Source organism: Ctenocephalides felis, unplaced genomic scaffold (assembly GCF_003426905.1).
Source record: "Ctenocephalides felis isolate EL2017-DRISC unplaced genomic scaffold, ASM342690v1 CF-g0.4_SCAFFOLD_01886, whole genome shotgun sequence".
In the NCBI taxonomy this organism is placed as follows: domain Eukaryota; kingdom Metazoa; phylum Arthropoda; class Insecta; order Siphonaptera; family Pulicidae; genus Ctenocephalides; species Ctenocephalides felis.
In genome coordinates, this window is record NW_020538040.1 from 57,406,294 (window position 1) to 57,419,528 (window position 13,235).

Here is a 13,235-nt window from a genome sequence, read left to right on the forward strand (position 1 = left end):
TGATTTATTTTATTGATGCATCAATGCAGGTAAGGACTATTTTCACTGGAAACATTGTGATTTATATTTAGAAGTAAAAATCGATGCCGCTACTGCTTGACATCAGGCGGTCCAATGCAAGTAACGAACCTCGAATAATAGTTTCATAGGGAGAGCCCAAATATGACTTTATAAAGAGATTTTTGAATTTGATTGTTTTTTATAGGTTACAATGTTTTATTCTCATTTTTGACCAGCAATGAAACAGCACTATGAGCCGTAGGTTTTGCATTCTCTTTAGAATGCAACCCAACGTCTGACCTATTTAAATTTGATAAATTTTTATTATTAGAGTTTACGTAAAATACTATAGGTCATATATTTTACTTTTAAAGCAGCAATGCTTATGACGGGCTATTTTACTTAGAAATTATATTTTGTCAATAGGTCACAAATATGTCGATAACATTTAGCATTGTAGTTGGCAATATTGTTGTCCTATAACCATAGACGTTATAATACATATGCATTAAGTGTAGGTCTAAAACTAAAAAACAGGTCTTCGTTAAAATATAGTAACACTAAAAATAATAGCACAAAAATTATAGATATATTTCAATATGGATCTTTTTCACAATTATTCTTATACATAAACTCATATCCAACTGTTTTTCTTTCAAAGTATGCTAAAATATGGCTAAAATAATCTGTAGGCTTTGAAACGTAGAAATACTAGATATGTGTACAGTACACTACACATATCCACTAAGTGTACTCTATATACTATGACGATAATATATATTTTTTGCTATTTTTATTTCTATAACTCGAGTTTTTATTATAATTAATTTAAAAAAAAGATCTATATAGGAATTAAAATTATATTAATTATATATCTCTTTAAAACAATTTGTACTTCACAGTTATTGGTGATAATTATGCTTATATATTGTCTGGACTATCAAATATGCTAATACCCTGTCACTGTCAAAACAAATGAATCAATATTTAAATCCCAAAAAAATATTTTAAAATTTTTTACTTTACACAAAATTAATAAGTAATATTTAATATAGAAAAATGGGTGCTGGAGAAGGTGGAAACGCAGAAAACGGAAGAAAACTGTTCATTCAACGTTGCGCGCAATGTCACACCGTTGAAAAGGGTGGAAAACATAAGGTTAGGCAAAATAATGTTTATAGATGATTGTAGTAAAATAAAACAATTTGAAATGCTATCAAATTATAAAAATTATTTAATTATTAAACATTCACCAAAAATCTAATACATCTTAAAAATTAGAAATAATGTGCGTGAACTTCTAAATGTGTGTACTTCTAAATTGAAATTTAAACACTTTTAATTAAATTGTTTTATCATATTTATGAAGGCAAATCGTAAATTTATTCAGTTTTTAGAATATAAGAGGTATATATAATATGGTAACAGTATATCCAACAGGACAATAATTAAATAAGGCCGGGGATGCATTAAAATATCGATTCTGATGGTCTGAAATTGGTCATATTTGACAATTTTAGCTACACTTACATTATATTTTTATTTAGAAGACTAGGAATATATTTTAAAAATTCTAGCACTGCGCATAGTATTTGTCAAAGACATGTCGATTATTCTCACAATATTATTTTAATGTAAACTCTGAATAATTGTTTTATGATGAGCAATCGCTTTTTTATTTCATATTCGAAGACTTGTCAAAATCGATATTTTTATTTTCAACCAACGGCTTCCAATAGATTTGACATGTTTCGTATAGTCAAGTAATATATAATAAATTATTATTAAAAATTTATGCATCCCCTGCCTTACAGGTGGGTCCCAATCTCGGTGGAATAATTGGACGTACTGGTGCTACTGCACCCGGATTTCCTTATTCCGATGAGAGCAAAAGACGATCAGTCGTTTGGAACAAAGCGACTTTATTTGAGTATCTTGAAAACCCAAAGAAATACATTCCCGGGACAAAAATGGTATTTGCCGGACTCAAAAAAGCTAACGACAGGAACGACATCATCGCTTACTTAGCGGAGGCCTCAGTATGATGAAATTATTTCTAGGCATGTTAGCATTGTTTACTTTTTTGATCATTCTCATATATTGAAATTATTCAATTAAGAAGACACAACAAGGGATTGATAATAATCAGTAAATTTATTATCAATAAAATTATTCAAATCTATAATAGAATCTGTAGTTTTTCACATGCTTTCGATAAAATCGAGTGAAAATCTATTGTAAAAATTTAATAAAATAATGTTTTTGAAGTGATTAGTAAAGTATTTTCTTAAATAATATTCCATTACAGGCCGGTCCCAATCTGTTTGGTGTAATGGGAAGACCGATCGGCTCTGTCAAAGATTATGAATATTCTGAATCAATGAAGAAACATCCAGGAATTTGGACAGAATCTATTATTTGCGCATTTTTGAAAAATTCCGATGACACCAATATGCCCAGCATGTCAGATCTAACTAACGACCAGAAAAAAGAAATCATTAAATACTTAGAATGTGTAACCAAAAACTCCAAATAACCGCTGAATAAGATCATAAATATTCATTGTATCACCTTTTACTTTATTCCTAAAGTTTGCTATTAATAAAAGTTATTTGTGAAAGCCGTTTTAGTCTTTAATTTTTTTTCCTATTTTTTATATTACTACTTAAGGTAGAGCTTATTAAAATTGGCAAATCAATTATATCAAATATGATTCTTATAAATAAGACTATTATTAATGAACAAAGATAGTAATAACGCATCTTTATAAACATTTAATTCTATTACTATTTTTTCGATAGATAATTACAAGATCAGTTAACCATCGCAATATTTGTTACAGTTTGGCCCCAATCTATATGGCATAATGAACAGACCAATTGCTTCCCTTAAAGATTACAATTACTCCGATTCGATGAAGAAACATCCTGGTATTTGGACTGAAGAAACAATGTGCGCTTTTCTAAAGCATTCCACTGGCACCAAGATGCCTTCAATCAACTTAACCGATGAAGAGCGAAAACATATTATCGATTATTTGGAATGGGTGGTCAAAAGTACCGAAAAAAAATCATAATTGTTTGCTTTTCGTTATTACTCTTACAGATATATCGAAATATTAATAAAAGTTATTTGTCATGATTTTTTGTATGATTTCAACAGAAACAGAAACGCAGGTCTGAGATTGCGCTTTGCAAATCAAGAAAAACATTTATATAATATGTATAAATGATTTATTAAAAGTAAATTTATAATAATCGTTTTATTTTTATAATTATCACAGTTCTTTTTCATACTTTAAAAACATGATTTTTCATATCATGTAAGTAGTGATTTGAAGAACATTTCTAATATCAGACTTGTTTCAAAATTATATTTTAAATTATAAAAATATTGCAAGATAATAAAAACGCTAGATAACTAAGATTACTCTACAAATATTCCAGATCTTAAATTGCTTTACAGTGCCTCAGATAAATCAGTTATTTTGGCACAACATATTTAGTGATGTGAAACTTATTCCTACAAATGATTCTACAATAGTAAAAGTAAATATTTTCCTCTCAGATACTGAAAGCATAAACTATAATTTACGATGCTTTTTCCTGAAAACTTCAGGGGAGTTTTGTTATCACCCATGGCAATCTACCACATTTCTTAAAATAATAATAATCGTAAGCTAATTTTAAAAGAACAAATATTATTGACAGTCCTAACAATATGTTGATCAGATCTAAAGGACGAAACCATTTCTCTGGCTCAGCACGACATACGCAACTTTTTGATAGAGATTTTATCTGAAAAGAAAAATACATGTAAAATAATTTAGCTAAATTTTAAAATAGTTTTAGTATTAGCAGTATGAATATGTATTGAATTATTGGTTGAACTCAATTGTTGATTGACTACTCAAAATTGACACGGGCTAATTATTTTTAAATCATAATTTTATGATGACCTTGAAATTCAAACATTTTCAATCAAAATAATACATTATCGCTTCAAATACAACATGAAACTGTCTGAGAGTTACCTTTGCATTAGAATTTAGATCACCTTTGACATATCTGCACGTTATTTGATCTATGTCCTTGATGATGCTTTGGTATTTCAGGAGAAGATCCTATATTAAAAAACAAAATAATTAAAAAATATCAGACACTGGTCATATTTGACAGCAAGAGTTACAATGACCAAAATTTAAATTAATAAATAAAAAAGTAAATTAATTTAAAAAGAGAATTTTACAAAAAAATGATTTAAATAAATACTTATTCTAACTCTACTGATGATTATTTTGGACGACGTACCAAATCAAGGTTATACACAGTGTTATCTCTGCAAAAAGTGAACCCAAAAATTTATATTTTGCATTGGTTGAATAATGTAGCTATTATTTCGTAAAATCCCTTTAAAATTAAAAATAAGACATTGGTTTTGTTTGCCCCGTCTATGAGGTAAAACAAACCTACAAAACCATTTCTACAATACCATTTCTACCTGGGAGTTTTCACTGAATACAGTCAGATGTGTTTGTTTGATTTTGTTTTTCGTTTTAATATAATTGATTGTGTTTTCACAATATAATTCAAAGTAAAATGGGACCTTTGTACTCTGCCCTACCCTATATAACTTCTTATATATGAAAATGGAGCTCGACATAATGTTAGGTATGCTAAAAGTAAAAAAAGGCTGAATGTATTTGGCCAGCCTTAGTTTTTAACTTCCCGTAGGGTAAGTTATAGTAATCGCAAAAAAATTGAAAATGAAAATTTTTATATATCTTTACGTTTCAGAGGTTTCTGAATATTTTAGAAAAAATGGATGCATGTGTGTGTGTATGTGTGTTCGGATACAAATTTTCGTCGACGATTTCGGGAACACGGATGAAGCGATTTGAATAATTCAAAAAACATTCGATTTGTATTGATAAGAAGACGTGCTGATTAGTTTGTGACGAAGGCAGGTCTAGCCGTTCCAAGATATGGGGCAAAAAGTGCCAAAAACGGTAACTCAGTTTTTAAGAGAACGGAGCGTCCGATTTGAATAATTTAAAAAACATTTTACTTGTATTAACAAGATGAAAAACTGATAAAATTTTCATGAAGGCAAGTCTAGCGTTTTCGGAGATCTAGTGAAAAAAGTAAAAAAGTATGCCATCTGGCGGTCAAAAATGATCATTAGACATATGCATATCAAATTATCAGATATTTTATAGACATTTTAACAATAAGTATAAATTTTGTTTACATTCCTGTGGGTTCCGTACCAATGCTTATCCATTAGGCGGCGGCGCGGCGCTTACGCGCTTCGATATTTCGTCTCTATGCAGTTAAAGCAGTACGATTGCTTTGAAAAAAAAGTTCAGAATCTTCAAAATATTTCAAAACACACTTTTCTTCAAAAAGTCTTTGTTCAAAAAAAAGTAAATTTTTATCAAAAATCTATAGTTTCTCAAAAATCTAATTTTTCCGAGTAATTTTTTTTCAAAAATGTTAATCTTTTAAAAAATAATAATAATTTTTGGTACGGGAAGTTCCAGCAATTTGCCTTAAGGCACGCTGCCATGCGCCCCACTAGTTAGAAATATCAACTGAAATAAAGCCATATTATAAAATTTACCTGCAAGCGCGGCATATACACACAATCACATCGCCATGGATTTCTTCCTAAGTAAAGCTGTGCCACATTTTTATTCTTCGATAGTGCGTTATCCAATGCGTACGTAGGAACCTTAAAATAGTTTACAGTTCAATACGATTATTACCACTCATCATTTTGACAGAAAGTTTGCACCACAAATTGATAAAATATTGATATTTAAAAATTAAAGTCTGTATATGTCTTTAAATATTTTTAATTTATTGTGTAATGTTCAATCAGAAAGGGTTTAAGCAATAAATATTAAATTTCATACTCAAAACATTACATTCTTTATAATAGAAAGTATTATATCTTATTTTCTCTATTTATGTCTGAAAAAAGAATCGTGATAAAAAGTAAAGAAAGGCTATAAAAACATCGAAAAGCTATCGCTTCACATAAATAATTGGTAAAATTTTAGAAAGAATTACATAAGAACAGTATAAATTATTTTTCAAAATTATTCATCTTTAACTGAAATGATTGCAACTGAGTGTTTTAAGAAATAGCCCAAAATCGCTAGTAATAAATTAGGTATGTTCTCAGAATAAAATAAGAAACTTTTAATTATTAATTTACCTGTTTCAATCTGTTGCCTCGTAAACTTAGAACCCTGAAAGTGCTCAACCATTCCGCCCCTTCAAGAGTAGCTATTGAAGACAAATCATTATCGTCAACGTAAACATCAGCAACGTTTCTATAATCAGGATTCACAGCCAACGGTCTCAAACTAGATATCTTAAATTGATAGATACAAAAACACATTAAAAATGAACGGAAAATAATCACTTCATAATCTTTCTATAATAACTTTATTATAAATTATCATTTAGACTCATTATTAATAAAGAGTAATGTTCCTGGATTAGAAAAACAAAAAAACTTACCCTATTGACAGATGCATCAAGAGTTGTAGTATGTTCGGGCAGGGATTCCGGTAATTCTAGCAACTCCAGATTAGAACAATTTACGACTGTTATAGGAATTAAATCGCCTTCTAACTCGGGATTCCAAACAGCATTCACCATTTTGCATGTGCAATTATAATTTATGCCGCGTGGACACTGAGCTGCTAATGTCTTATTGAAATAAAAATTCTAAGTAAAATTTGAATTGAATTGAAAATGAATGATTAAAGTCACATTAACAAAAACAGCATTAGATAATATAGGAAAATGATAATCTGAAAAAAGGCTGACTCTACATCAGACTATATTGTAGACTTTATTATCTTCATAGTATTTAAAAAAATAAAGATATAAATACTATGATATATTCACCTGTATATAGTCTAATATACGAACTAAAGGCTTATCCTTATATTTCTCATCGGCACAAATCATTTTATCTTTATCCTGAACACGTTGCGCCTCGATACGATCTTTCTTGGACAGCCAACCCAGATCAGATGAGCAGTCCCAGTGATTCCTGTGCGTGAAAACAGTAATTTAGGTAAATCGTCAAAAATATTAAGCAACTTATTATCTTTCGTTATTTTCAGTATTAAGGGTATCATTTTCAAACAAATTAGCCTAGTACCTTTTGATCGTTAACTTTCCAAAAAGACTAAAAAAAACTAGAACTAGAACTATGTCACGAAGAAGAACTTTGATATCATAAATATTTTTTGTTCTTTTTTATATAGAAACTTATATTTGCTCCTACTCAATTGTTTATTTTATTTAAAGTAGAAGAAACATTGATAATTTTCTCGCATTGTCAAATTGTCATATGGAAAAATAAGAATAGTACCATCCCATGATTTTGTATCAAAATAATTTTAGTATCGTTTTGTTGCCAGTTTGCCGGTTCGATTATCAAAGCCTTTTTACCTTTAATATTATTTAATTTTTTATAATTACAATATATGTTACAACTGCTAAATAATTTAACATCTAGTAACAATAATGAACAATAACATAAATTTAAATAAAAAGAGTACAAAATAAAAGATAGTATTTTCATTAAAATGATATCCCTAGTATGATGATTTAATATAAAATAAAAGCAAATAATAATAATAATAAAATTAATAAATAAAATTTCTGAATAATAAAAATAATACTAGAAAAACAATAAAGTGGAATAAAAACAATAAGTGACAGATAATAATAAATTTAACAAAATAACAATATTAGAAATAACTAGTGGTGTATGGCATCGTGCCTTAAGGCAAATTGCTAGAACTTCCCGTACAGTAACAAAATGATCGAGGAATATTGAATAGATATCAAATAGATTTTTATAAATATTGTAACATTGTCTAATATTTATAAGAGTTATAAACTGAATTATAAAGTTAAAATTATTTATTTAAAGTATATTAGAACAGAATTAAAATTAAAATCTGAATTATTTTCTATAACCAATTTAAATATTTCTAAAAATATTTTTTTCGAAAAACAAAATTTTTTTTGAAAAAAAAAAAAAAAAATTTTCAAAAGCAATTATTTTGTTGAAACAAGCAGAAAGTTTTTTAAATAATTCTAATCGGACGCTTAGTTCTCTCAAAAACTGCCATTTTTTGCACATTTAGCTCTGTATCATCGAAATGGCTAAACCTGCCTTTAAAATTGAATGTTTTTTAACTTCCCATAGGGCAAGTTATAGTAATCGCAAAAAAATCGAAAATGAAAATTTTTATATATCTTTACGTTTCAAAGGTTTCTGAATATTTTGGCATACCTTAGAAAAAATGGATGTATGTGTGTGTGTGTGTGTATGTACGTGTGTGTATGTATGTGCGGATACAAATTTTCGTCGACGATTTCGGGAACACGGATCAACCGATTTGAATAATTAAAAAAAAAATTCGATTCGTATTGATAAAGAGACGTTCTGATTAGTTCTTGGCGAAGGCAGGTCTAGCCGTTCCGAAGATATGGGGCAAAAAGTGCCGAACACGGTAACTCAGTTTTTAAGAGAACGGAGCGTCCGATTTGAATAATTCAAAAGCATTTTACTTGTATTGGCAAGATGAAGAATTGATCAAATTTTCATGAAGGCAGGTCTAGCGGTTTCGGAGATCTAATGAAAAAAGTGAAAAAAATGCCATTTGGCGGTCAAAAATGATCATTAGACATATGCACATCAAATTATGAGATATTTTATATAGATTTTAACAATAAGTATAAATTTTGTTAACATTCCTATGGGTTCCGTACCAATGCTTATGCGTTAGACGGCGGCGCGGCACTTGCGCGCTTTGACATTTCGTCTCTATGCAGTTAAAGCAGTACGATTGCTTTGAAAAAAAGTTCAGCATTTCCAAAATATGTCAAAATGAAGAAAACATTTTTCTTTTCAAAAAAATTTTATTTTAAAAAAGTAATTTTTTGTCAAATTTATAGTTTCTCAAAAATCTAATTTTTTCGAAGTAATTTTTTTTCAAAAATGTTAATTGTTTTTAAAAAAATAATAATTTTTGGTACGGGAAGTTCCAGCAATTTGCCTTAAGGCATGATGCCTTAATTGCCTTAAGACAGAATTTCACTTACAGCTAGTTAGATCATTCAAATCGGATACTCCGTTCTCTCAAAAACTCGATATCTATATCCTGCACTGTTTGCTTCGTATCTCCATAACGGCTAAACTTGCCTTTGCCAAAAACTATTCAGCACATCTCCCTATCAATAGGAATCGAATGTTTTTTTAACCATTCAAATCGGCTGATCCGTGTGCCCTAGAACGTGGACGAAAAAATGCGGACATACAAAACACACACACACATCCATTTTTTCTGAGGTATTCCAATATGTTCAGAAACCTTCAAAACGTCGAGAAATGCACAAATTTTCATTTTTCGGCCCATTACTATTACTACCCTACGGAAAGTTAATAAGATAATAATAATATAATAATTTTTGCAAACTTTGACAAATTTTTAGAGTTAAACGAGTTGTCGTAAAAAAAATAAAAATTAAAATAGCCGATTTTTTTTAACATTTTATTATAAGAAAACGGCTCGGCCGATCTTTACCAAAAACTAATCAGGTCGATTCCCAACCAATATCAATATAATTTCAAAACCGATTCAGAATTGTGGGCTAAAACATTTTTCACTTTTCTGATATATATAAAGAAACGACTTGGCTGATCTTCGCGCAAAACTGTCATACAAAAGTCCTCATCGAGATACATCGAGGGGCTTTTAAATTTTTGAAATCGGTCCAGCCGTTTTTGAAAAAACGTCGATTTACGGTAAAAAATCTGTTCACATACACACACACACATACTTTTTCCAAATTTGTTCTCATTCGATTCAGAATGGCTTGAAACGTCGAAAAAACATAAAATTAGCAAATCGGATTTTTTAATGAAAATATAAACTTCTCCTTCGGGAAGTTAAAAATATTAATATATTATTACTTTATTACTCTCATATTAGAAATGATTATTATTATTATTTAAGCAACTCTACATGACATTTGTCGTTGTGAAAGAGGCGAATGTATTACAGTGCAATAAATGATTGTTTGTATAGTTTCAATTTTACTCTTACACTTAAAATAATATTTAGAGTTAATCATTAAAATGTTATTTTTATATTTTATTCATGCACTAATAAAGCTTGGCGAAAAGATTCGAAACATGTCATAAAAGTTAAAAAAAACTTTAGGTGCCATAAAATTATTTAATGACTAACATATAACATGAATATTTCAGAACATCGGCAGTTTTCCACGTAATGGCTCGGCAAAATTTAATAGGCAATTTAATGAAACTTGTTTTACTTCAAAATAAGTTAAGCAAACACATGAAGCAAAAAAACAAAAAGGACCCCACTAATAAAAAATACATTTTAGTTCATATATAAAACATTGCATAATAATAATCATTACATTTTTACATAAAAATAAAAACATAATCAAGTAATGATCGTTAAATATTTAATACTATATAATTTAATATTATAACAAGTATCTAATAACGTGTGACTGCAGCATGGATTGAACTTTACTGAGTTTTCAGCACATAATTGCAATCAACTATTGTATCTATATCCAATGATTTCAATGTGTTTTTTTGCAATTTATATAGATTGGTTTAATAAGCAATTAGGCCGATAACATTGCAATTATCTCAATCCACCATAACTTTCTAACAGTAAAATCTGAACTTCAAACCTATCCAAACGAAATTCAATTGCTGCTGCAATTATTAAAGCCAAATGAAACGAAAAAGAGGTTTTGTCAACTGCACCCAGTATTGGTACTAATACTGAGAAAGCAGCATCCAAGAAACCTAAATACAAATCAACTAAGGAGAACAGTGGCAATACTAATAAGATCTCGAAGGAACGGGTGAGTGTTGCAGTAGCAACCGCTTTGAAGGAATTAGACAAGCGTAGAACTGAAACATTCCGGGATGCGGTTGCCAGCACGGAATTCCCTATCAAATCGATCCCAGCTGAAAAATCAATTAAAGCAAATGATATAAATGATGGAAATTGAACTTTGGTTCAGAAAAAAAAAATCGCAGAGACGTAAAAACAAAGCAATCGAAAAGAACGAATGTGAGCACTACACTCGCGGGTGTAGTAAGGAAGGCCACCTTCATGTGTTTCGACTAGCACCGGAAACATCGACAGAAACTTTAAAAAATTGTTTAAATGGAAAAAACTTCAAAAACATTGAATGTAAGAAAATGGTATCAAAACATCCCGAAACGTATGCTTCTTTCAAGGTTTTCAAGGACAATAAAATATTCACTGAATAGTATTCAGTCACAAAAGCTTATAAAGTTACTAATAAAAATATTCAAATCCTACTATTTTTACTACATTATGAAGATGTCGTCACAACTCCTCTATAAAATACGATTTCGTGTATAAAACTTTGATTATTTCTATATTCATGTAATATCTAAAGCTAAATATTATCTAGCGAGTTCAAAATTAGATACTAAGAATGATCAGCAAATCCCCGTAGTCCATAACAAACTATACCATGAAATACTTATCTAACTGTAATCTAAATATCTAATTAAACAAAGAAGCACACAACTTTCTACAATAAAATAAGTTTACATATCAAAACAACAACAAAACTGATTACAAAATGCAACTTGTAACAATATCCGTAAACATTTGTTTCATAATGTTTTGACTTTTTCAATATCTTAAATTTTAACTTGTAGATTATGAAATTGTAGTATAATTGTTGAAATAGAAAAAAAATATAATAATCTAGATTTGTTAACTTTAAGTACGGATATTTAGAAATAATCAAATAAATGATTTTGAACGAAAAGAAATGCGTATTAAAGGTGCGCCAACTTCTTGCTAATAATTTTAATTAGTGAAATGTTTATAATTAGTACTTTAACAAACAAAGATCTAAATATAGCTCAGATACAATTCACACACTACTTGAAATAACAAACTAGACATGTGATACGTGACGTGCGCACACAATAACTACATAGATTAAGCTTCATTTACATATAATTTTAAAATTAAACAAACACTTCACAATCAGTCAAGCAGCATGTAAGGTTAAAATTGTAAATTTACAATAATGCTTCAACATATTAAACTTCAACGTCATATTCAATATTTGATAATATGTTTTCATTATTTTGAATTTTTAGCGTATAATTTTGTCAACATGTTATTGATATAAGTGTATTATTTTTTGTCGATATATTCATTAATAGAGCCCGCGTAGTGTAATGTTTAAGATCATGAGTCAGCGGTATAAGCTCTATAAAAAGCAGTATTATACCAAATTTCCACTTGAACTTATATATATATATGAATCAAGTGAAAATACACGCCAATACTATTAGACATACATATATAGTCTACACATAAAAATGAAGAGTGGTTGACCATTGGATTGCCCTCTAGAGAAAATACTACAATAGGAAGTAGTATAGCAAACACATTTTATGTAATTTACTCATTTTTTCTTGTATTTTTGTAACAACAGAAATAACAACTACTTAGAATTACATTATCCAATAAGCAGTTTGTTTTTATGACTTAACCTAGTGATTTTTCAAAAGAGCCAACCCAGCGTTTAACAATTCTCCTATTTGTGGTGATTATATTAGCTCATATGTCTAATAGTTATGAGTGTAGTGCAGCTATGCCCACGAAAGGTGATTTTTACTTTCGGTTATATTTGAAATCTATAACCTCATAGTCTCCACGTTAGACCGTCGGGGTTGGCCGAAGCGAAAATCGAACCGGTACTAGTTGATGCTAATTGCTACCCCATGTCCGAACCGATAACGCCACCACTAGACCCAATTTACTCATATAATGGTCAAAATCACATATTCGACAAAAAATTAACTAATTCTTTCGTCGTAGAAGATATAATAAGAGATAAAATACTAGAATCAAGGGCAGGCTGGGATGCTACAGTAATTGTTGTGATGATAAAATATATGACAATTTTGCAGTAGAACTGATGATTCGCAAACTTTAAAAAACTAACTAATATATTACTTTAGGTTCCATATACATAAATTATATTAAGAAATTGTACAATTTCTATAAAATGCCATAGCTTTAAGGGGTTAGGGGTACTTGGAATTTTTGAGAAATCGATTTTTATTTTTTTGCATTTTCATTAAGTGTATAT

General features: G+C 29.2%; 2 protein-coding genes across 2 annotated transcripts; one reads left to right on the forward strand and one right to left on the reverse strand.

The window, feature by feature from the left end:
• Positions 1–1,059: 1,059 nt before the first annotated feature.
• Positions 1,060–2,536, forward strand: LOC113375133 (cytochrome c-like). The gene is made up of 3 exons (XM_026615081.1): positions 1,060–1,158; positions 1,815–2,039; positions 2,309–2,536. Exons 1-3 carry the CDS (start codon positions 1,060–1,062, stop codon positions 2,534–2,536), a joined length of 552 nt encoding a protein of 183 aa, XP_026470866.1.
• Positions 2,537–3,614: 1,078 nt separating this feature from the next.
• On the reverse strand, positions 3,615–7,070 carry LOC113378271 (protein singed wings 2; the record flags this gene model as incomplete). The annotated part of the gene is given in 6 exon segments (XM_026618797.1): positions 3,615–3,797; positions 4,034–4,123; positions 5,623–5,733; positions 6,223–6,381; positions 6,531–6,722; positions 6,924–7,070. Coding segments are annotated over 6 exon segments (798 nt in total).
• Between the last annotated feature and the right edge of the window lie 6,165 nt (positions 7,071–13,235).